Consider the following 22,236-nt stretch of genomic DNA (forward strand, 5'->3'; position numbering starts at 1 on the left):
TTTCTGCTTTCTGTCCCTATGAACTTACGCTCTCCTGGCTTAGAAGTCTTAGTTCCAAAGGGGAGAATGTTTCCACCAAGAGACACAATAATGAACCCACTGAAAAGGAAGTTAAGAATGCAACTCGGCTACTTTGGGCACCACATGCCTCTGAATCAACATGCAAATAAGGGAGTTACTGTACTGGCTGGGAGAGGTTGGTCCTGCCTACCAAGGGTAAATTGGACTGCTACGCTATAATGGAGATAAGGAAGAATATGTCTGGATTCATATTATCTTTTAATTCTATTTTTCCACGAATTTTTTGAAGTACCCTCATACAGGAGACCCCCTAGCATGTCTCTTAGTATTACCACACCCTGTGATTAAAGCAAATGAACACTACAACCCAATTCAGGAAGGAATACTAATGCTCCAGACCATTCAGGATCAAAGGTTTGAGTCACCCTACCAGGTAAAGAATCACAACCAGCTGAGATACTTACTGAGGGCAAAGGGAATATGGAATGGCTCAGGGAAGAAGGTTGTTATAAATATCAGCTATGACCACATAATGAATTATAGAAACAAGGACTGTAACTGTCATAAGCATTTCCTCCTTATTTTGTTATGAATATGTTTATGTATATATACATATATAAGCAAATATCATTTTCTTCCCTGTCTTATCACCTTCTCAGATAACATAAGATGTACTGGTTTATATCACAGTATTTAAGTATTGTTAACTTTACATTACAATATTTAAGTTAAGGGATATAAAAAAGAATAGTAAACACTAACCAAGGACTTTGCATCCTCTTCCTGCGAAAAGGTCAGTGTATTTTTGGTTGTATACAGGATAGTTGTATCATGTTAGGTGGAAATATTACCTTGCTATTGTCTTTATTTGGAGATTAAGTATGGTTTAAGGAGATGCATATCTGTCATAGATACAAGCTGTCATAGTCCATTCAGGGTGCTATAACAAAATACCACAGACTGGGTAGCTCATAAACAATAGAGATTTATTTCTTACAGTTCTGGAGGATGGGAAGTCCAAGATCAAGTCTCTGTCAGATTCAGTGCCTGTTAAGGACCCATTACTCATAGACAGCACCTTCTCACTGCAACATTACATGGTGGAAGGGGCAAGGCAGCTCTCTGGGGCCTCTTTTATAAGAGCACTAATCCCATTCATGATCTAATCACTTCCCAAAGGCCCCATCTATTAATACCATCACCTTGAGGGTTAGGATTTCAACATATAAATTTCAGGGGAGATAAAATCACTTATATCATAGCAGTTGTCAAGTTGACCAGGGGTGGACTTGTAATAGTTAATTTTATGTGTCACCTTGGCTGGGACAGTGTCTTAATCAGCTCAGCTGCTATAACAAAACCATAAACTGGGTGCCTTGTTGACAGCAGAAATTCACAGTAATGAAGGCCAGAATGGCTGGGTTCTGGTGAGGGCCCTCTTCCAGGCTGCAGATATCTACCTTCTCATTGTATCCTAACGTGGTAGAAAAATGAGGGAGCTAGCTCTCTGGCCTATTATAAGAGCACTAATATCATTCATGATGGCTTCATCCTCATGACTTAATTACCTCCCAAAGTCCCCACCTCCAAATACCATCACAGTGGAGATTAGATTTCAACATATGAATTTGAGGGGGGGTCACATGAATTTGTGGGGATCACAAATATTCAGTCCATAACAGACAGGGTGTACAGCCATTTGGTCAAATACTGTTCTGAATGTTTCTGCAAAGGTGTTTTTTGGATGAGATTAACATTTAAGTTGGTGGACTTTGAGTAAAGCACATTATCTTCCATAATGTGGGTGGGCCTCATCCAATCAGTTAAAGGCCTTAAAAGAACAAAGACTTATCCCCCTTCCTGCAAAAGGGAATTCTGTCAGCACACTGCCTTTGAATTCAAACTGCAACTCTTCCCTGGGTCTCCAGCCTACCAGCCTACCCTGAAGATTTTGGATTTTGCAAGCCACAGCTCTCCCCCCCCCTCCCCCCCGCCACACACATACATCCTGTTGGTTCTGTTTCTCTGGAGAACCCTGACTAATACCAATACTTACTAGATATTGGGTTAGCTACCTCTTTTAACCCTCACAACAGTATTTTCAAATAGCTATTATTCTCTTCAATCCACAGATGAAAAAACTGAGGTTTACAGAAGCTCAGTACCTTCGTAAGAAAAGGCAGAGTCAAAAGCAAAGGGCAAGAAAGCTACAGTGGCCATGGCAGTAGTTACAGCCAGAACCCAATACTAGTGAGATACAGCTAGAACTTCAATCTAGGGCTACCTAATTCCAAAGGTAGAGAAAAATGTTACCTTCATCCTTGTGCAAAGACAGAAACTAAATTCTAAACAAAGTGATTTAAATTCACAATAGTGTTGGAACGAAGCTTGAAGGCTGAAACAGTGTGCTTTCCCCTACAATGTACTTAAAGTCTGACTAAAAGCCATTTTAAACTGTTTTGCTCTGTTTAAGGTGGCATTTCCTGATAATTTACCTTTATAGCAACAGTTTTATCATAAAATAAAAGTAGTCTCTCTGAGGATACTGTTTAGAAAAGAAAATTTTATTTCATTCAAATGTTCCTAGAGAGAATAATTTTTTTAAAAAACATCACTGTATTTATAGGCAAATTCTCCTCAAAGTTGACTACCCTTTCCAAATCATTAAATATTTTAACTTTCTCATCAAATAGCAAATAAACCAGACAACTGCACAACAGAGATATAAAAATCACCCTGAGGAATGTGTTACCTGTCAAAGTCAGAGTTCAGACGCTCAAAATTTTTAACTACTCTAAGGATCTGGACCTCCTGACTGATGAAACAAGGTGGCAACAATCCATGAATGTTCAATTGCTGTCTCTCTTCCAGGGTAAAAGCCAAGTCCTTTGGAGAAAGGAAAAACACAATAATTTGAGAGGGAAAAAAAGACAAAAAGCATATATATATATACACAAATAAAATCCAACAAGGATATAAAATTAAAAATGAGATGATCTGGCATCATTCGAAGAATGGCCATGTGACTGTGAGTACATCATGTAAACTCTCCACACTTGTTTCCTTATCTGTAAAAATTAGAATACTAAAATATTTTCAGAGCTGTGTCACTCACATATTGTTAGAATAAAATTAGATAATGGATGGGAGGAGACCACTTGAAGACACACAAAGGGAAGAAGATATAATCATCATTATTAATGTCAGTAAATTAAAAAATGAATAGTAGTTAATACAAGAGATTTTAAAATTATGAACCTGTGACTTGTTGGCTTCCACCTCTACAATACATCAGCAAATGCCTTATATGATTCTGAGGGACTTGTTCCAACACCACCCTCCTGAGTTATTTCCTACTATTAAGCACCCCTAGTCACACAAAACTCCTCACCGTTGCATGAATATCCTTTTATTCTTCCACGTCACCATGGTCAAAAATGTCTTTCTTCCCTGCTTCTCTGCTCTTCAAGCCTTACCTCAAATGCACCCTCCTCTCTAAAGCCTTTCAGGACTCATCTAGTTTGTCCATTACATCCCTCTTATTATACCTGTGTTATATTATCTGTTTACATTAAAACATTATAGGAGTATAAAACAGTAGTAATAACAAACACCTGAGGTGATTAATGGAAGAGAATGATCTGATAGATTGGGAAAAGGAGTCCCTCTGGAGAGGACTCCCTCTGGAGAGCCTGAAGTTCAGGGGGCCTCTCTGACTAGACTGTGACTGTTGTTCCTTTGGATCCAGTGGTAAGTGCAGCAACATGACATGATGGTGATTATTATGATCTGAATGTTTGTGTCCCCCCAAAATTCATGTTGAAATCCACGCCCTCAATGCAATGACATTAGAAAGTGGGGCCTTTGGTCGTTAGTGCCCTTATAAAAGAGACCCTATAGAGTTTGTTAGCCCCTTCTGCCATGAGGACACAGCAAGAAGACAGCCATCTAGGAACCAGGAAGCAGGCCCTTCACAAGACACCAAATCTGCAGCACCTTGATCTTGGACTTATCCGTCTTCAGAACTGTGAGAAGTAAATTTCTTTTGTTTTTAAGCCAACCAGTCCATGGTATTCTGTTATAGCAGCCCAACAGACTAAGACAGTCAGGTTTACTCATTGTGACCACCGCTATTTCTAGACAACCTGGATAAGTAGGTACATGTTCACTAACTTTGCATTGAGTGATTCTACAGCCATCCTCTTCTGTCCCTGAAAGTTTCTTGCAGTAGCAGAACAATAACTCCCCAATCCTTGTGAAGTTTATTACTCACGGAAAATGACAAAAAATTTGGTTCATCCCAGAGAGAGATGGCAGACCCTGATTGGTAAGGGATGAACATGTCCAAACCCAGGAAGTATGTGAAAGAGGTCAATGGATGAACAACTCTTCCTTCTAATTTTTTAGATGGATAGGCCCATTAATTCATGCCACTGATGCAAAGGCTTATGTTTAATTAGCTTCCTGGGTCAGGAGGGCAGACTGAAGAGAAAAAAATAGATTCCTCCACTAAGTGGCATCCTGGTGGAGCTCTCTGACTTGCCATAAGAGCTAGCTAGAAACAGTCGCTCCAGAATCTCCAGTGCAAGAAGCTGTGCACAACCTTGAATTTTCATAAGTTATCCAAATGCTAACTGCACAGCTGGTGTCTAGTTGCAAGGTGTTTTTCTCCATTAGCAGCACTCTCACGGCTGAAAAAGCCCCCACTGTAACATGCTCAGTTGGGGGTCCTCTGAATTTCCAGTATGTGCGGACAGAAGCAGTGTGGTCACTTTCCAAAAGGATGCTCTGTTTTATCCAATTGTGTCTGGCCCAATCACCCTCTCCAGAGGGTGGATGCATAGAGAACAGCAGACTAGTCTATCAGTCCTTTGTCTAGGAGTTCCAGCCGGCACCAGGAGATATCTGTGGTGTTGCCTGAGCTCTTTGCCTGCCATTTACATCTTTACTTGTGGTTAGTGTTCCCAGACCAAAATGCAAACTCCATGAGGTCAATGAATTTTGTCTGTTTTCTTTCTAGTGCTCAGAACAGTGCCTGACACAATTTAGAACTCACTAATGCATATCATACACACAAAAAATTTTAAACATTCAATTTTAGAGAAAATAAAATTTTTTTTAAACTACAAAATTGTTGCTCAGGAAACTGATTAGTATATTCTGATAAAATTACTTTTAATATTTAAAATAATATTTGTATGAAAGAGATATTTGTATGAAAAGTAACCCATAAAATAGAAGATATATTTCACTTGTTACAGAGATAACTGGGAAGACTATTCATTTAAAACAATATGTCATGAAATAACTCCTTGGAATGAAACAAAATTACATACAGTAACATATTTGAAAAAAAAAGAAAAGAAAACTCAACAGTTTTTTCTCTAACTAGAAAATGAAAAGTGAGGGGTAAAAAGCTAGGCTCAAGTTAAAATCTCAAAAATATATGAATAGGCAGGGTCTGGGGAAGGGGCAGCAGGTGCCATGTCCAGCCTCAAAGTAACAAGAAGAAGCCCCTAAAACAGCCCAAGTAGCAGGCCAAGGAGATGGATGAGGAAGATAAGGCTCTCAAGCGGAAACAAAAAAAAGAGCAAAAGAAACACCAGGAGCTTAAAGCAAAGGCCATGGGGAAGGGCCCCCTGGCCACACGTGAAATTAAGAAATGCAGCAAAAAGTAAGTTGTTCCTTGTTCCTGAGGCAATGGTGACTCTTGATTCCATTCTTATTTAAACAGCTAGATTCCCAGCCACAACACTGTTTGCCACCTATAGCTAGAATAAAGCGTTATCCTGGAGCCTGCTGTACATTTAGGAAGGAAGGAAAGAAAGGAGGGAGGGAGGGAGGGAAGAAGAGAAGAGAAGAAGAAAAAGAAAAAGAGGAGAGGGGAGGGGAGGAGTGGAGAGTGGAGGTGGGAGGAGAGAAAAAAGGAAGAGAAGAAAGTCATATAGTGGTCCATCATCTCTTCAGTTGTTTCATTCAGCCATTCCTACCTTGGCTGTAAGTTTAAAATAAACCCAGACTGTTCTACCCTGAATTCTGTATCACTTGGAATTAAACCAACTCTTTCGGAAGGCAAAATATACACATGAATATATTTAAAGAAGCAGTAAACTTCTGAATGACATGCCTTGAAAATCTGCCTACAAAAATAATAATCAGAATATCAATATTCTGAGAATAAGGCTTGTTGTCAAAAATACTAATAATATGCTCCTTCATTCACTTAATAATATTGCTTAACAGTCATTTATTGCTATAGTTAACCAGTCTTTTGACATAAATTTTCCAATGTCCAATCTGAAACTAATTCCTAAATCTAACAGGTCTCCCATATCTTATGCCATGTAAATGATAATGCCATCTGGAAATCTTTTTATATTCTTTGATGTTTAGTAACTACGAACTCACATACACTGCTAGCTAAGTTTTCCAAGACATACTAAAGTGCCAATTCAACTCTTTCAAAAACAAAAAAACAAACAAAAAACCCTAGGGCTTAGGAATCTGGGGAACTGGGTCAAATTAAAGTCCTAAGATTGGGAGGAAAAAAATGGCCCTATGAATGTTCATATTCTATTACTACCCTTCCTGAGTTTAAAAAAAAAAAAATCAATGAATAAGTAAACTTAAATCTTAAAATTCCTGAAAATCCTAAAATACGTATAATTTCATTTGAACCACAGTTTCTATTTTTCACACTAACAGACATATTCGTAGAGATATATTTTGTAGAAATTTATAAACAGGTCACTTATGTCTAAAACTTGACAGTGAAATGTTTCGAAGAATTTTTACCTTAGCGTTATTCTGCAGGGTCTATCCAACAAAGGATAATGGATCTAAAGTATACATGCAGGTTTTAACTTTCATTTGATTTCTACCAAATCTTTCATGTAGTTGAAAAGATTAGACTTCTGTGCACATATTAGGTTTCCAGACCACCTGTAATTCTAATTCCCTAAAAACATCCTTATATACTCTAGGTTCAACCCTGGGTTTTCTCGTTTTCAGTCTTTCTTTTACTTTCCCTACTCCTTAAAAAAACTTTTGGTCCAGATCCCTAGACAGCAAAATGGTATGTTGTTTCACTGAAGAGGGCAGCAAACAGGACAACTATTCTTCTGGACTCTACTAATTAATCTATGTATATCTTCTTGAGAAAACAGACTATCAAGCAGAAATGAAAACAAAATTCCTTGCATAACAAGGAGCTTGTACTCAAAACTATGTTTGCAGGGACCAACATAACTGAGAAAGAAACTTTGTGCTAAGTAATTTATCAAAAACAATTACCATAAAAACAGAACAAATATATTCCGTATTCTGCACTAACCACCTTTAATATTTCCAATGAACTTCAGTAGTGTGACTCCTTTTTTCCCTGAATAATGAATAAAAGGAAATAAAGCTGAATTGCAAAAAAGAAAAGTTTATCTAACTCACAAAAATCTTTAAGAGCAGTAATCTATACATATACCATGATAATTCATTATGGTAACAGAACTTATTAATTTAAATGAGAGCAGAAATGGTGGCGCATTCCCAGTGTCTAGAATAATACCTGGCACTTCATAGGCAATCAACAAAAATGTGTTGGATTAACTGATTAATGATTTGCTATAACTATACACTTACTCCTGTATGTTTCAGAGAAGACAAAAGGGAAATGTAAATAAGGAAGGTTAAAAAAAAGAGAGAAGTGTAAAGTAATAATCTCAAAAAACTTCGAACAACCCAAAAGTCCTTCAACTGGTGAATGGATAAAACAACTAAGACACATTCATACACTAGAATATCATTCAACAGAAAAAAGGCATAAACTATTGATACTTGAAATGGATGAATCTCAAATTCATTATATTAAGTGAAAGAAGCCAGACTCAAAAGGCTATATATTATAAGATTCCATTTATACAATATTCTGAAAAGCAAAATTATAGGGATAGAAAAAGATGAGTAGTTGCCAGTGACTGGGAGTGGAGAGAAGGGTTCTTGATTGTGGTGCTGGTGATACACATTGTACATTTGTAAAAACTAATGAAAAAGACTGAATTTCACTATATTGAATTTTGTTAGACTCTATAAAGTTTCCTTAGCAAATTATTAACATATTTCACTTTCCAAATTTTAAAATATCCTTTTTTATCTAATTTGTCTTTTAATTCTTTACCAAAATTATTTCATAATTTATGATATCAACAAATTTACACAGATTCATAAATGTAACTTTGCAAATAATATGGCATATCTGTCCTAGAAGTTATTTCTTCATATCAAAAAGTTTTTAGAATTAATTATATAGTAATTTGGGGGGAGAATTATTTACATGCAAGGAGTACAGAAAGAGGGGCTTTTATATTTTTATTAGTATTCTGAAATAAAACTGAGCTTCGGTTTTAAGCATCATGATATTTTCAATTTATTAACATAGTTATGTGCATATTTTACATATACAGACAAAGAAGTGATACCAATTTGTCCTGGACACATTCTACCAAAGGGTTCTTTTCCCCCAACTCTTCTAGAATTCCAAAAATGGTTTTTTAAATTCTAATTTAAAACACAGTAATTTTTAGAATTGCTTTATGCAATGAGGTTGTATACCACCAAATGGCATATGTATTTCCGAGGTAAAGTTTATATCAGAAAATAATCACTGCTGGCCAGTTGGTTCAGTTGGCTAGAGGTTTTTAATACCAAGGTCAAGGGTGCAGACCCCTGCACTGGCCAGCCACACACACACACACACACACACACACACACACACACACACACACACACAAAGAAAAGAATCATGTAAAAATGGTTATCTTGAATGCATTTAGCTGTGCAACCAAATTCTTTACTGTTAGTCTCCTTTAGGAGGCAGAAAAACCAATATTTAAAACCAATAACATATTAACCACCGCTTCTTTATAAAAGATCATTTGGTTTCATTACACAGCAATTAATTTTACTCATATGTAATATGAAGTAATTTTAACCTGGTAATGATTATAAAAATACATCTAAAATATACTTCGGAGTCATGGCATAGCATAAAAAAAATAATAAAATAAAATAAAATATACTTTGGGCTAAGGCTTGCCTGGTCCTTGGTACCCTAAAATTTACAGTGAAATATGATAACTTTACATAACTTTACACCCAGAAATTATTTCATACAAGTATTACGGAATATAAGAAAATGTAACTGTTCTGCAGTTTGTGACATGTCTGCTTAACTTTAAAAAAAAAAAAAAAAAAAAAGAAGAAAGAACACCTTTCTTTACCCAAGACAACAAATTAATTTTTAAAATTTCAGATGAGACATTTAGTTAAATAGTTTAAGTATTTTTCACTTAAAGGTCACATTACTGATCTTTACTGATTCTTTGCAAGGCTGAGAAATTGTTAACCATCAATGTCAACACTACATTTTTCCAAACATATCTCTTGAAATCATTTAAATAAGGTTTCAAAATCTCTTCAACAACATGGAGTGCTATTGTCCCCAAAGAAGTTTTAAGGCAAATTTCACAAAGTCACCAAACCAATAGAGAAAAGTACTTGTTAAATGATCAGACTGGAAATTCTCAGTAAACAATTGAAACTACCAATGTATACAAATGAAGAGAAAGCTAAATCTAAGATCTCAGATTGAAATTTGTATGACTAAATCCAAACCAAAAGGGTAATACCAGTTACCAATTGAGACCCTAGTTATCACATGCACCTTTATATTATTATTTTTTAAATCTTATATATGTGATCCAGACAAAATCCTCTAAATATGCCTATGATAATGTGGATAGTCATTAGTCATATAGTGATCAGGATTACAAAATGATCTTCTATTGTGCCTTCATTTGATTTCTTAACTCTTTGAGTTAATAGAAGAATTTACAAAGCATGAAAATTGGACAACAATTCAACACATTTAATTACCAATTAAATTACACATGAATTTGTAAATGTCCCTTTCTTCCTGTGTCCCTTGCCTATTCCTGAATGATGATCTCCAAGAAGGCTTGTCAGCCCTCTCTCTGGATTAGTGAGGTGCCCTCCAAAGTGCTCTCACAATGTCACATGCTTCTACCATGGAACTTCCTATACTTCATTATTTCTGCATACCTGCTGTTTTACCCAGGTCTGGGTGCTTCTGTAGGACAGGCACTATGCCAGCAACTAGTACAATATCAGGACGAAGGAGGGCCTCAATAAACTTTAATTAAACAAATGGATGCACAAATACATTAACAGATGCACAAATACATTAAAACTGCTCAGTTCTATGTAGTTCAGTTCTATGTAGTTCTATTTTGAATAACCAGCCCACCCAACTCAAATTTCGGACTAAGATTACTTATTTATGGAGTAAGACAAAGAGTGCTCTTGATTTAAAATGTCCCAAATAATAATTAAGCTTTCCACATATACAATAACGTCTTGATTAAAGTAATCTACTGTTAACATCTTTTTAAACTGATTTTACACCAGGTATTCAAGATCAACTTTCGTTTGACCAAAAGACATTTTCTGCATAAGTGCCAGAGCTTACGAGGATTTCTGAAAGTACCTTCATCTTGACCAGAGTTTCTTAATCTTGGCACGAGTGACATTTTGGGTCACACTATTCGCTGTTGTAGGCAGGTATCCAATACATTTTTGGTCTATTATATAGATTGTAATAATCCATACACTTGAAATTTACTCGCACATTTCACCAGAAAACATGAATGAATGGCAACATAAGGCTAAAGAGCATGCTATTTGGATTCAGGTCCAAGTTTGAGTAAGAAGTAGATATTACTTAACACTGATTTTCAGCAAGTTTTTAAGGTGTTTGAGGTTTAATAGAGACTCTCCTCAATTTTTATATCTTCTAAATAAGAGTAATCAAACATTTATTGAACACATAGTATGTTACGTGTGTGCATCTCTAGGCTGTTGAGAAGATAAAATGAGACCGGGTATTTTTGCATCCTATGTAAATTATAAAGAGTTAAATAAATGCTTGTCTTTTAATAATAAGTTTAAAAATGAAGTCACTAATATGCAAATGCTAAGTAAATACTAGTTTTTATTCTTCACATCCCAGTATTGTGAGAAAGTCCTTGAGTTTAAAAATCAGTTTTAGGGCCGAGCCCGTGGCGCACTTGGTAGAGTGCTGCGCTGGCAGCGCGGCGACGCTCCCGCCGCGGGTTCGGATCCTATATAGGACTGACCGGTGTACTCACTGGCTGAGTGCCGGTCACGAAAAAACGACAAAAAAAAAAAAAAAAAAAAATCAGTTTTAATCAGAATACAGCAACATATCAAAAAAATTATACACTATGATCAAGTGGGAACCCAGAAGTCACCCCTCAGGCTTACAGCCATCTGATATTTGACAAAGGGAACAAAAACATACATTAGGGAAACACTGCCTCTTCAATAAATGGTGCTGGAAAACTTGGATATCCATAAGCAGAAGAATGAAACTAGACATGCACCTCTCACCAAATACTAAAATCAACTCAAACTGGATAAAAGACTTAAGTGTAAGACCTAAAACTGTAAAACTACTAAGGGAAAATACAGGAGAAACACTTCAGGAACTAGGTCTGGGCACAGACTTTATGAGCATGCACCTGAAAGCACAAGCAGCAAAAGAAAAAATAAACAAATGGGACTATATCATACTAAAAAGCTTCTGCACAGCAAAGGAAACAAGCGACAGAATGAAACAACAACCTACAGAGTGGAAGAAAATTTTTGCTAACTATGCATCCGACAAGGGATTAATATCCATAATATACAAGGAACTCAAGCAATTATACAGTAAAAAAACAAATAACCCAATTAAAAAATGGGCAAAGGAACTGAATAGACATTTTTCAAAGCAAGACATACAAATGGCCAATAGGTACATCAAAAAATGTTCAACGTCACTAGACATCAGTGAAATGCAAATTAAAACCACACTGAGATATCATCTCACCCCAGTTAGACTGGCTATAATCAAAAAGAATGAGAATAACAAATGCTGGCAAGGATGTGGAAAGAATGGAGCACTCCTACACTGTTGGTGGGACTGTAAAGCAGTACAACCACAATGGAAAACAGTATGGAGGTTTCTCAAACAACTACAGATAGATCTTCCATTCGATCCAGCAATCCCACTTCTGGGTATATAACCAGAGGAATAGAAATCATCATGTCAAAGGGATACTTGCACTCTCATATTCATTGCAGCTCTCTTTACAATAGCCAAGATATGGAACCAACCTAAATGTCCATCAATAGATACCGCAGTATTCTTATGGAAGAAATTAAATAATTTCAGTATTCTTACAAAATACTGTGGAATATTGAAATTATTTAATGTCTTCATGGAAAGAAAATTTTAATTTCTTCATGGAAGGAAAAATATTATTCACCATGGAATATTACCCTGCCATAAAAAAGAATGAAATTCTCCCAATTGCAACAACATGGATGAGCTTGGAGAAAATGTTGAGTGAAATAAGCAAAGCACAGAGGGATAAATACCATATGCACTCTCTCATAAGTGGGAGCTAAGAGATAAAGAAGAAAGGAAAGAAAGACCACAGTGGTGCATTGGACTTGCAGAGGGAGAGAACATACCTAGGCATACAAAGTGGAGAGGGGAAAGGGGGATGGGGAGGGAGGATGAGGATAATTGAGGGGATAATTGGGTGGGGGACACAGGGCATAATCACAATTTATGGTAATGGACATGCTGCCAGTATGGATCTGGCCATCACATCTTAGGCACGAGCAGTGACAATTTGCTTTGTACCCCATGAATATTCAAAACCAATAAAAACAAAACAAAAGATTTTTAAAAAATCAGTTTTAAGAGACCTGGGTTAGTACTTTTTGTGAAGGACCAATTTAGCTCCCTACCAGAGGATCTTAACCTAAGGTTCATGGACCTAATCACAGACCCTCAAGGAATCAGTGACCAATTGAGGATTCCTGAACTTGGACATCTCTTTCACTAACTCTTTGAAATTTAGTATTTCCTTCCATTATAAATTAAGGCAATAAACAAGAGAAATAGTAGTAGTTCCTGTGTCTTTGTAACAACAGAAATAACAAATATTTTTATATCACATTACGTTGGTGGTATATATCTTGAAATATCATTGATGTTCATCATTACTTTGAAATTACAGTAGTTTTAGACCTGCAATAAGGTTTTTTTTAATATGAGCAGGCAAGTAGGCTAGTCCTGTCAACAGCCTTCATACTGACCTCTTTAAAAAATAAAATTTTACTTTAAATTGTCCACTCAAACATAATGTCTTTCTATAGAAGTCTTTAATAAAGAGAAACGTATCTTACAATATACATTTATTTGTTAATATTTTGATATCTATGTTTCACTATAATTGGCTTCTTTTGTAACACTATGTGTATTATTTATTTAAAACCATTGCTCTAAGGAGTCCGCAACCTCACCAAATTTCCAAAGGGACTTTTGGCACAAAGTACGTTAAGAACTGTTGCAGACAACTATGCTTCAGTTTCATAAGGGATATATAACTCAGATATGATATTCCCAAATATGCCACAAGATGGCTTTCTTGCTTTCAAAGAAGATTCACAGTTGAGATTTTCAGAAATGTTTTCTGTCTCCTTTTACAGTTATTTCACAGGAGGTTGTGAATCTCACTATATTGGTCAGAGTTCTCCAAAGAGAGCCAATATAAATAGAGAGAGAGATTTATTATAAGAGAAGTATTATAGTTGGCTCACATGATTATGGAAGCAGACAAGTCTCAAGAGCTGCTGCTGGCAAGCTGACCCAGGAGAGCTAAAAGTGTAGTTTCAATCTGAAACCACTAGGCTCTAGACACAGGAACAACTGATATTTTAGTTCTAGTCCAAAGACAGGAAAAAAATAATGTCCCAGCTCAAAAACGGTCAGGCAGGAGGATTTTCCTCTTACTCAGCCTTTTTGTCCTAGTCTGCCCTTCAACTACTGAATTCAACTACTCAATTCGAATGTTAATCTCATCCAGAAACACACTCACTGACACTCCCAGAATAATGTCTCACCAGTTGGGTCCTATGTTGTGTCCTGTGACCTAGTCAAGTTGACACATAAAATTAATTGCCACACTCACCAAATATATATATATTTTTTAACAAATATCTTTTGAGTGAATGCTTACAATGCTTACAGGCACTATACAAATGAAACAGTAAGCATGTCAGGTATGGTCCATTGTCTCACAAAGTTTACCATCTAGACAGCTTAACAGGATATAATTATAAAATAACCATTGTAATAAGTACAGGGGAAAGAAAAGGAAAAACTTGAGATCTAACTTAATTTAGGGGGTTAAAAGGGAAGAATTCAGCTAGCAGTGATGTTAAAATGAGATCTGAAGAATGACTAGGACAGAAGGAGTTTACCAGGTAAAAAGCTGTGAGTGGGAGTGCAGGAAACAGCATGGGCATTGCCTTGGATTGAACTGCATCTTCCAAAGTCCATGTGTTAATTAATGTCCACCACATTAAGAAATCCCCATACTAGCTCAGTTAAAACAAACAAACAAACAAAAAAACTAACTCAGTTAAAAAAAAGAGAAAACAATGCATCAGGACCAGTTTCAGATTACCAGGCAAACAACAGATGGTTCAATCTGGGATCATGATTCACAATGTTTTCCATTTCTCTATACAATTCAATTCACATACATATTCCCACCTAACATTTCTCTTTATATCATTACCTCCCATCCATCACATAAGGACGTATCTGGTTCATCACCTACATCAATAACATTTTAACTTATAAAAATTAACTTAAAAATATATACTTTATATAATATCTCTAGCATCTAATGGAAACACTGGTCATTGGTAGCTGTGTGTGCCTGGAGGAAGAACCAGCTAGCTGGACACAGAAGTTGGAAACATACTTTCCACGTTTTTGTAGCTTTTTATTTTTATACAATAAATCTATAAGGCTATTTTTAAAATACTAAGAGCCATTAAGAACCATTTATCTCAGTCTCCAAAAATAATATTATCATATTTAATATTTACATTTGTTATATCTTGATCCTTTTGTTTCTGGCAGCTCTAGCTATGGTAGAGACTTCTAACTGCCTACCGTGACATCTATTTCCCTCCTCCTCCCCAGTAATAGAACCCTAATATTATTTGGGGTTGGCGCTGCATCAAATAAAAAAGTACATTTCCTGACTCCCCTATAGTTAGATATGGCCATATGACTGTGTTCTGCACAATGACACGAAAGTGCAAGTGTTGTTTGGGATTTGGGAAGGTTCCTTACAGAGAGCTGGAAAGTGGACCTTCTTATATTTCTCTCATTTCTACTAGCGGCCGTCTTGGAATGTGTACATGATATCTGTGGATTTATAGTCAGGTAGGACAATGAAGTGATCTTGAAGATGGTAGAGCAGTGAGATAGGAACCTATGTTCCTGAAGATTCTGTGGACCCCCCAAACAGCCCTGGACTGTCTACCTCTGATTTCTCTCACAGGAGAGAGAAACAAACTATATCTTAATTAAGTCACTGTTATTTTGCTTTTTTGTTATATGTAGCAAGACCTAATCCTAACTAATATACTGATCATCCTTATACCCACTACAGGAAACAGATTCTCCAGCACACATCCAACAGTATATAAAAGAGGGTACTGTCAATTCATCCTGCAAAGAAGGATACAAGCTGTGGAAAAGTTATGGCAACATATGGATGGTAGAGCAGAGCTATAAAAGTGTATACTTCAAAAATTTTTCCCCGTTTATCCATTCAACAAGCTTTTCCAGAATACTTACTATATTCCAGGTCCTATGAGCCTGGATGTTGAAAGATGAAAGATAAAATATGTTTTATCTTTAAATATGTTGAAAGATAAATCTACAATGCACAGCAGTGTAACCACCTCCACCAAGAAATTTTGAACCTCTCAAAGTCTGTAGTATTTTCTCGTTGACAGCACAAAGAGGATCATAAATTAGGTAAGTAGATATTAAAAAGGTAAAGCATCATTATAAATCCTTAGAACACACAAATTTTATTAATTATGCATAGAGTTCTTATTTTCTATGAACCATTTTCCATAGAACAATCTTCATTATTAATATGGATTTGTATAGGAAATATGTACCCAGTAAAATGGGAAAAAATGTTAATATACATTTCAAAACCAATTACTTATTTTTTTCTCTCTGAAAGTTAAAAGCAAGGTAGGGGGATGGCCAGTTAGTTCAGTTGGTTAGAGCACAATATTATAACACCAAGGGCAAGGGTTGGATCCCCAAAGTACAAGCCAACTGAAGGAAAAAAAAAAGTTAGACTGAGTTTCACACATTCACACTTTAAAAATAACAATCTGAGGGTTCTGGTTCTGCTCAAGATGAAAATAAACTAGATTTTGTCTCTTCCAGTGAATCCAGCTATAAGCCTTGTACAAAATGCATGGAGCAGCTATCTGAAGACTCTGAAAGCAAATGGTAGCACTAGAGCTGAGGAAAAAGATCAAAATCCAAAGTACCACCAAACCACTAGTAAGTTTCCTGGGTGTTTTTCCCTCTGGTATGTCCTGGCTTTTTTTCTCCTCTGTTATCAACTGGCCTTGACTCAAAGCAGCAGAAAAGCTGGAAGTGCAACTGAGTGTGGACAAAAAGAATGCCAAGAGAACCTTCTATTTCTGGTCCAAGAATCAAGAAAGGGGACTCATCAAGTTCACAGAAGGTGGGGCATCCAGTATTCTTTTCTATTGTCTCCAGCCCCAAACCCTAGGCAATCCCACAGTGGGTGGCTGCCACAGAGGCCTAGAATTCTGGGGGAAGGGAATCATTTTTTTATTTTTAACCAGAGGAGACCCAAATCTTGGGTCAAATGCCTGTTGATGTTTCTCCTCTGTCTTGCAGTCACAGCACCCCAGATGCAAATACAACTGGAAGAAGTACACAACAAAGCAGGAAAATAAAGGCCCAGTTTTCTGGCCAGAGGACTGGAAAGGGACCCTCAGGGAGACAGTTTCAGAAAGATTACAGAAAGAAGAGAACTCAAGAAAGCAATCCCATAAAATTGCATATTAACTCCTGGACTCACTTCTGAGCCATACATGCATAGATCTGACCTTAAACAGCATACCAAAGGCATTGAGAACTAAACTATGAAGTAGAACACTGCGCAGATCCCACACTAGCCACTGGGTGGTACTCATGATGAACAGATCCAAATAGTACTACTAAACAGACTCTGAAAGCTGAATTGACATAGAAACCTCAAGCCATAGAAGGTGGGTCCAACTTGCAAAATGATCTAACCAGATTGAGTGACTGCTAAAACTAAGAAGAATAGTGTTCCTCTTAAGATTTAACCAAGAGCTAGAATCTCATAACATAATATGCAATGTCCAAGATACATTCAAAAATTACTTGGCATACAAAGAAACAGGAAAATGTTAACTCACACACACAAAAAAAACAATCAATAAATACCAATCCTGAGATGACACAAATAATGGAGTTATTGGGCAAAGACTTAAAATCAGTTATTATAAGCATGCCCAAAACATAAGGGCAAAATCTTTTGAAATAAATGGAAAAAAACTATTGGCCAACAAATAAAAGCTATAAAAAAACAAATGGTAATTTTAGAACTGAAAAATACAAGAACCAAAACAAAATATTCATTGGATGGGCTCAAGACAGAATAGAATTGAGAATGGAAAGAGTCAGTGAACTTGAAGATGGACCATTAGAAATCAACTAATCTGGGCTGGTGGCTCACTCTGGAGAGTGTGGTGCTGATAACACAAAGGCCACAGGTTCAGATCCCATATACAGATGGCTGGTTAGGTCACTGGGTGAGCATGGTGCTGACAACACCATGTCAAGGGTTAAGATCCCCTTACCGGTCATCTTTAAAAAAAAAAAAAAGAAAGAAAGAAATCAACTAATCTGAAAAGCAAAGAGAAAAAAAAGCCTAAAAAATATTAGGCCTCCTGGCATTGCTCCATGGTTACCTGAGGCTCTGACTTTTTTTCAGAGCCTCAAGTAACCATTTTTTTTTCTCTTTGTTTTTTTCTCTTTGTTATGCTATCTAGAGTCCCAGAAAAAAAGAAGAAAAAACATTTGGAGAAATAGTGGCTGAAAACTTACCAAATTTGGCAAGAGACATAAACTTATAGAATAAGTTTATTCTATAATAATAATAATAATAATAATATTTAGTTTATTCTATAATAATAATATAAATATAATAATTATAGAAGCTCAGCAAACCCCAAGAAAATGAACTCAAATAACTCCAAATCCAGAAACATTATATTCAAAATGCTGAAAACTAAAAACAAAGGAATTACCTTTAAAACATCCAAAGAAAAATGATGCATTACATACATATAACAATTTGAGTGACTGCAGATTTCTTATCAGAAACAAGGGAGGCTAGGAGAAAAAAGAAACGGCATTTTTAAAGTGTTGAAGAAAAAGAACTATAAACCCAAAATTCTATAACAAGTGAGAATATCCTTCAGAAATGAAGGTGAAATAAAGACATTCTCACAGGAAGGAAAACTAAGAACATTCATCTACAGCAAAGCTGCTCAAAAAGAAATGCTAAAGGAAATTCTTTAGATGTAAGGGAAATGACCAAAGGGCCACATTGAACACTAGGAATAAAAGAAGAGCAACCAGAAATGTTAAATATCTGGGTAACTATAATAAACTATCCTTTCCCTCTTAAAATCTTTGAAATATATATGACAGCTAAAAATAAAAGTTATAAACATTACATTAAATTATTAAATAAAAAATTTTATACAATACAGGTATATAGATATAAGTGGATGTAATACATATAATTATAAACAGATGAACACAATGAGTCCTATATTATGGTAAGATTTTTACATTCCAACTGAAGTGATAAAATGTTAACTTTAAGTAGACTATAGATGTTCAGTATTTATATCATAATCACCAGAGCCAGTCCTAAAAAAAATGACTATACAAATAGATATTGTCAAAAACTCAGTACAGATGTTCCTCAACTTATACTGGGGTTATGTCCCAATAAACTCATCATAAGTCAAAAATATTGTAAGTCAAAAATGCATTTAATACCCCATTAAACCCATCATAAAGTAAAAAAAATCATAAATTGAACCATCATAAGTCCAGATGCTGCCTGACTTACAATGGGGTTATATTCATAACTGTAAGTCAAAAATATCATAAGTTGAAAATGCATTTAATACCTCAATAAACCCACTATAAAGTCAAAGAATCATAAGTCAAGCCATCGTAAGTCCAGATGCTTCTCAACTTACTATAGGGTTATGTCCCAATAAACCCATCATAAAGTAAAAAAAGTGTAAGCCAAAGCATCATAAATCAGGGACTGGCTGTAGATAAATTAAAATAGAATAATAAAAATATTCAAACAATACAAAATTAGGTGAGAAAGGAGAAAGCGAGGAATGATAAACAGAATGAACCAACACCCAATAAAACAGTAGACAAAAATCCAAACATATCATTATATTAAACGTTAACGGCATAAACATGCAAATTAAAAGATAGATTTGTCAGAAATTGGCAATGGCTAGAAGAAACATTGACCAATTAGATCATTACTGCTTCTCATCTACATGTTACTGTCAAGGTCCAAGAAATTGCAACTTTAACCTCAGACTCTGCATGTCAGCATTTCCAGCTCTTGTTTTTGACTTGATGTCATTGGATCCTTTCAAACCAGTAATGTCTCCATATTTAAGCTTTAATTCTCAAAGGAAGATTATGATACTTTTCCCATTTTCCCAACTAATCAACTGAATTTTCTCATGATTTGGAAAAACATAAATTTCCTGAGAAATTCAAGGAAGGAATTACTGTATGGAAAGGTTTTTGTCCCTTTACATGTCCTATACTGAGAGACACATGTTCAAGTCTTCTATAACTAATGTATCTTTTATTTCTCCTTGCATGTCCTATGTGTCTTTTTGTTATTTATTTTTTAAGACTGACAATAAAAAATAAAAATTGTATACATTTACTATGAACAACACGTTGTTTTGAAATACGTATACTTTGTGAAATGGCTAAATCAAGCTAATTAACATAAGTATTATCTCACATACTTGTCATTTTTTGTGGTGAGAATACTTAAAATGAAGTATTCTCATCATTATGAAGGTGGCTGCTATGTTATTTGGTACATAGATATTCAAAACTTTTATAACTTCATTCAGAACTGTACCTTTCAGCATTATAAAGAGTTCTTTGTCTCAATTAATGCTTTTTGAATGCTACATTGTCTGATGTTAAAATCATAACCCCAATTTATTGCTGTTTGCATCTTCCGCTATTTTTATTTTTAGTCTTTCAGTAACATTTTGTTCTGGATGTGTTTCTCATATACAGCACAGTTTTGTGCTTTCTGAGAAAATCTGAAATTATTTTTATTAATAGATGAATTATTCTTATTGGTATTTATTGATATGACCAATATGTTTGGTCACAATTCTGTCATATTATTGTGTTATATTTACCATACGTAAAAGTTGAATATAAGAAGGATCATGAATAAGTAAAAAAATTTAAAGGCACAAAAGGATGCTCATTAACCAAGTTTCAATTTCATTTTGGCTCTGACACATAAGTAAGGACTTAGTGTTTTGCTAAATAACCAGACCTGCTATTAGTAACAACAATAACATTCTCATAGTTTCAAGATTATTTATTTAAAAGATACCTCAATTTTGACATGTAGATAGAAAAACAAAGGAAGCTAGGCCAGTACTCCCAAGGCAAACTAGAGCCCCATATGCAACACTAAGAAACAGAAAAGAAAGTTACTCTATAATAATCTTCCCAGGTATGTGAAAGCGCTACTTAAAGAAATTATACAGGAGAATTTTTTTTTTAACTATGGATTGTAATTCATTAGTGAATCCCAACCAACTTTTAAAAAATAAATTGAAATAGAATAGATACCACTAGAGTGCACTAAATACAGCAAGGGAAAGTACTCTACTATGAAATTTTGCTTCAGTTGTATAAGTGTATTAGTCTGCTAGCACTGCCATAACAAAATACCAAAGACTGGGTGGCTTCAACAATAGAAATTGATTTTCTCACAATTTTAGAGGCTAGAAGTCCAAGATTAAGATGTTAGCAATGTTGGTTTTATTTTAAGGCTTCTCTCCTTGACTTACAAACGGTCATCTTAAGACTATGAACAATTTAAATATATTCTAACCTTAAGGAGCCTACCCCTAATATTTTAACAGTCTAGGGCTTCTTCGTCCTCCACATCTCCAGGGATATGTATAATGTAATCATGAACATGCAAGTACTTTTGCACTGATGTTCTTATTCAACTATTAGCTAATTATTAAAAAAATAATAATTCTAGTGTTTTTAGGTCTAGGTTTTGCATATTAGTATAGAAGCTCTAATAGTTATATTCCCATGTTTTTAAAGATTATTCATTATTATATTACTTTTTCTTTTTTTTTTTTTTTCTTTTTTTGTGACTGGCCTCACCAAGCGCACTGGCCATCCCTATACAGGATCCGAACCCACGGCGGGAGTGCTGCAGGGCTCCCAGCGCCACACTCTCCTGAGTGCGCCATGGGGTCAGCCCTCTTTTTTTTTTTTTTTTTTTTTTTTTGATTACATTATTTTTTCTGCTATGGTTTGAATGTATCCCCCAAAGTTCATATGTTGGAAAGTTAACCCCCAATGCAACAGTACTGAGAGAGGTTGGACCTTTAAGAGGTGCTTAGGTCATGAGGGAAGAGCCCTCATGAATGAATTACTGTTGTACTGAAGAAATGGGTTCTTTATGAAGGGTGTGGGTTTGTTATAAAAAGAGAGTTCAGCCCTCTCTTGTCCCCCCTCTCTCTCACCCTCTCACCTTTTGCCATAAAATACAGCAAGGCGGCCCTAGCCATATGCTTTGTCATAACTGCTAATTGGAAGAACTGGGACTTGGGCTCATTCCTTCTAGGCATAGTTTTAGAATGTTCATTCCATTACATCACATCTCCCACACCTGCCCAAAAGTTAGAGGGAAATCAGAGCACAAAAATAAAAAATCTCAAACCTATTCCTCTTTTCAATATTTCTTGTACTCCATATCAACAGTCCCAAGAGTCCTCAAATCAAACTCATCTTTCTACTTATTACAGCACATACTATTTTGTTCCTATAATATCCTATTATAA

General features: G+C 35.5%; 1 protein-coding gene across 2 annotated transcripts in view; it reads right to left on the bottom strand.

Annotated features, from left to right (window-relative positions):
- Positions 1-22,236, bottom strand: part of ME1 (malic enzyme 1) — a 186,059-nt gene that overhangs the window by 159,112 nt on the left and 4,711 nt on the right. For both annotated transcript variants that reach the window (XM_063097422.1, XM_063097421.1), the window contains exon 2: positions 2,774-2,907. In XM_063097422.1, the coding sequence (XP_062953492.1) occupies positions 2,774-2,907 (134 nt within the window). The remainder of the gene's footprint in view (positions 1-2,773; positions 2,908-22,236) is intronic.

The sequence above is a fragment of the Cynocephalus volans genome, chromosome 5 (assembly GCF_027409185.1).
Source record: "Cynocephalus volans isolate mCynVol1 chromosome 5, mCynVol1.pri, whole genome shotgun sequence".
NCBI classification, from domain to species: domain Eukaryota; kingdom Metazoa; phylum Chordata; class Mammalia; order Dermoptera; family Cynocephalidae; genus Cynocephalus; species Cynocephalus volans.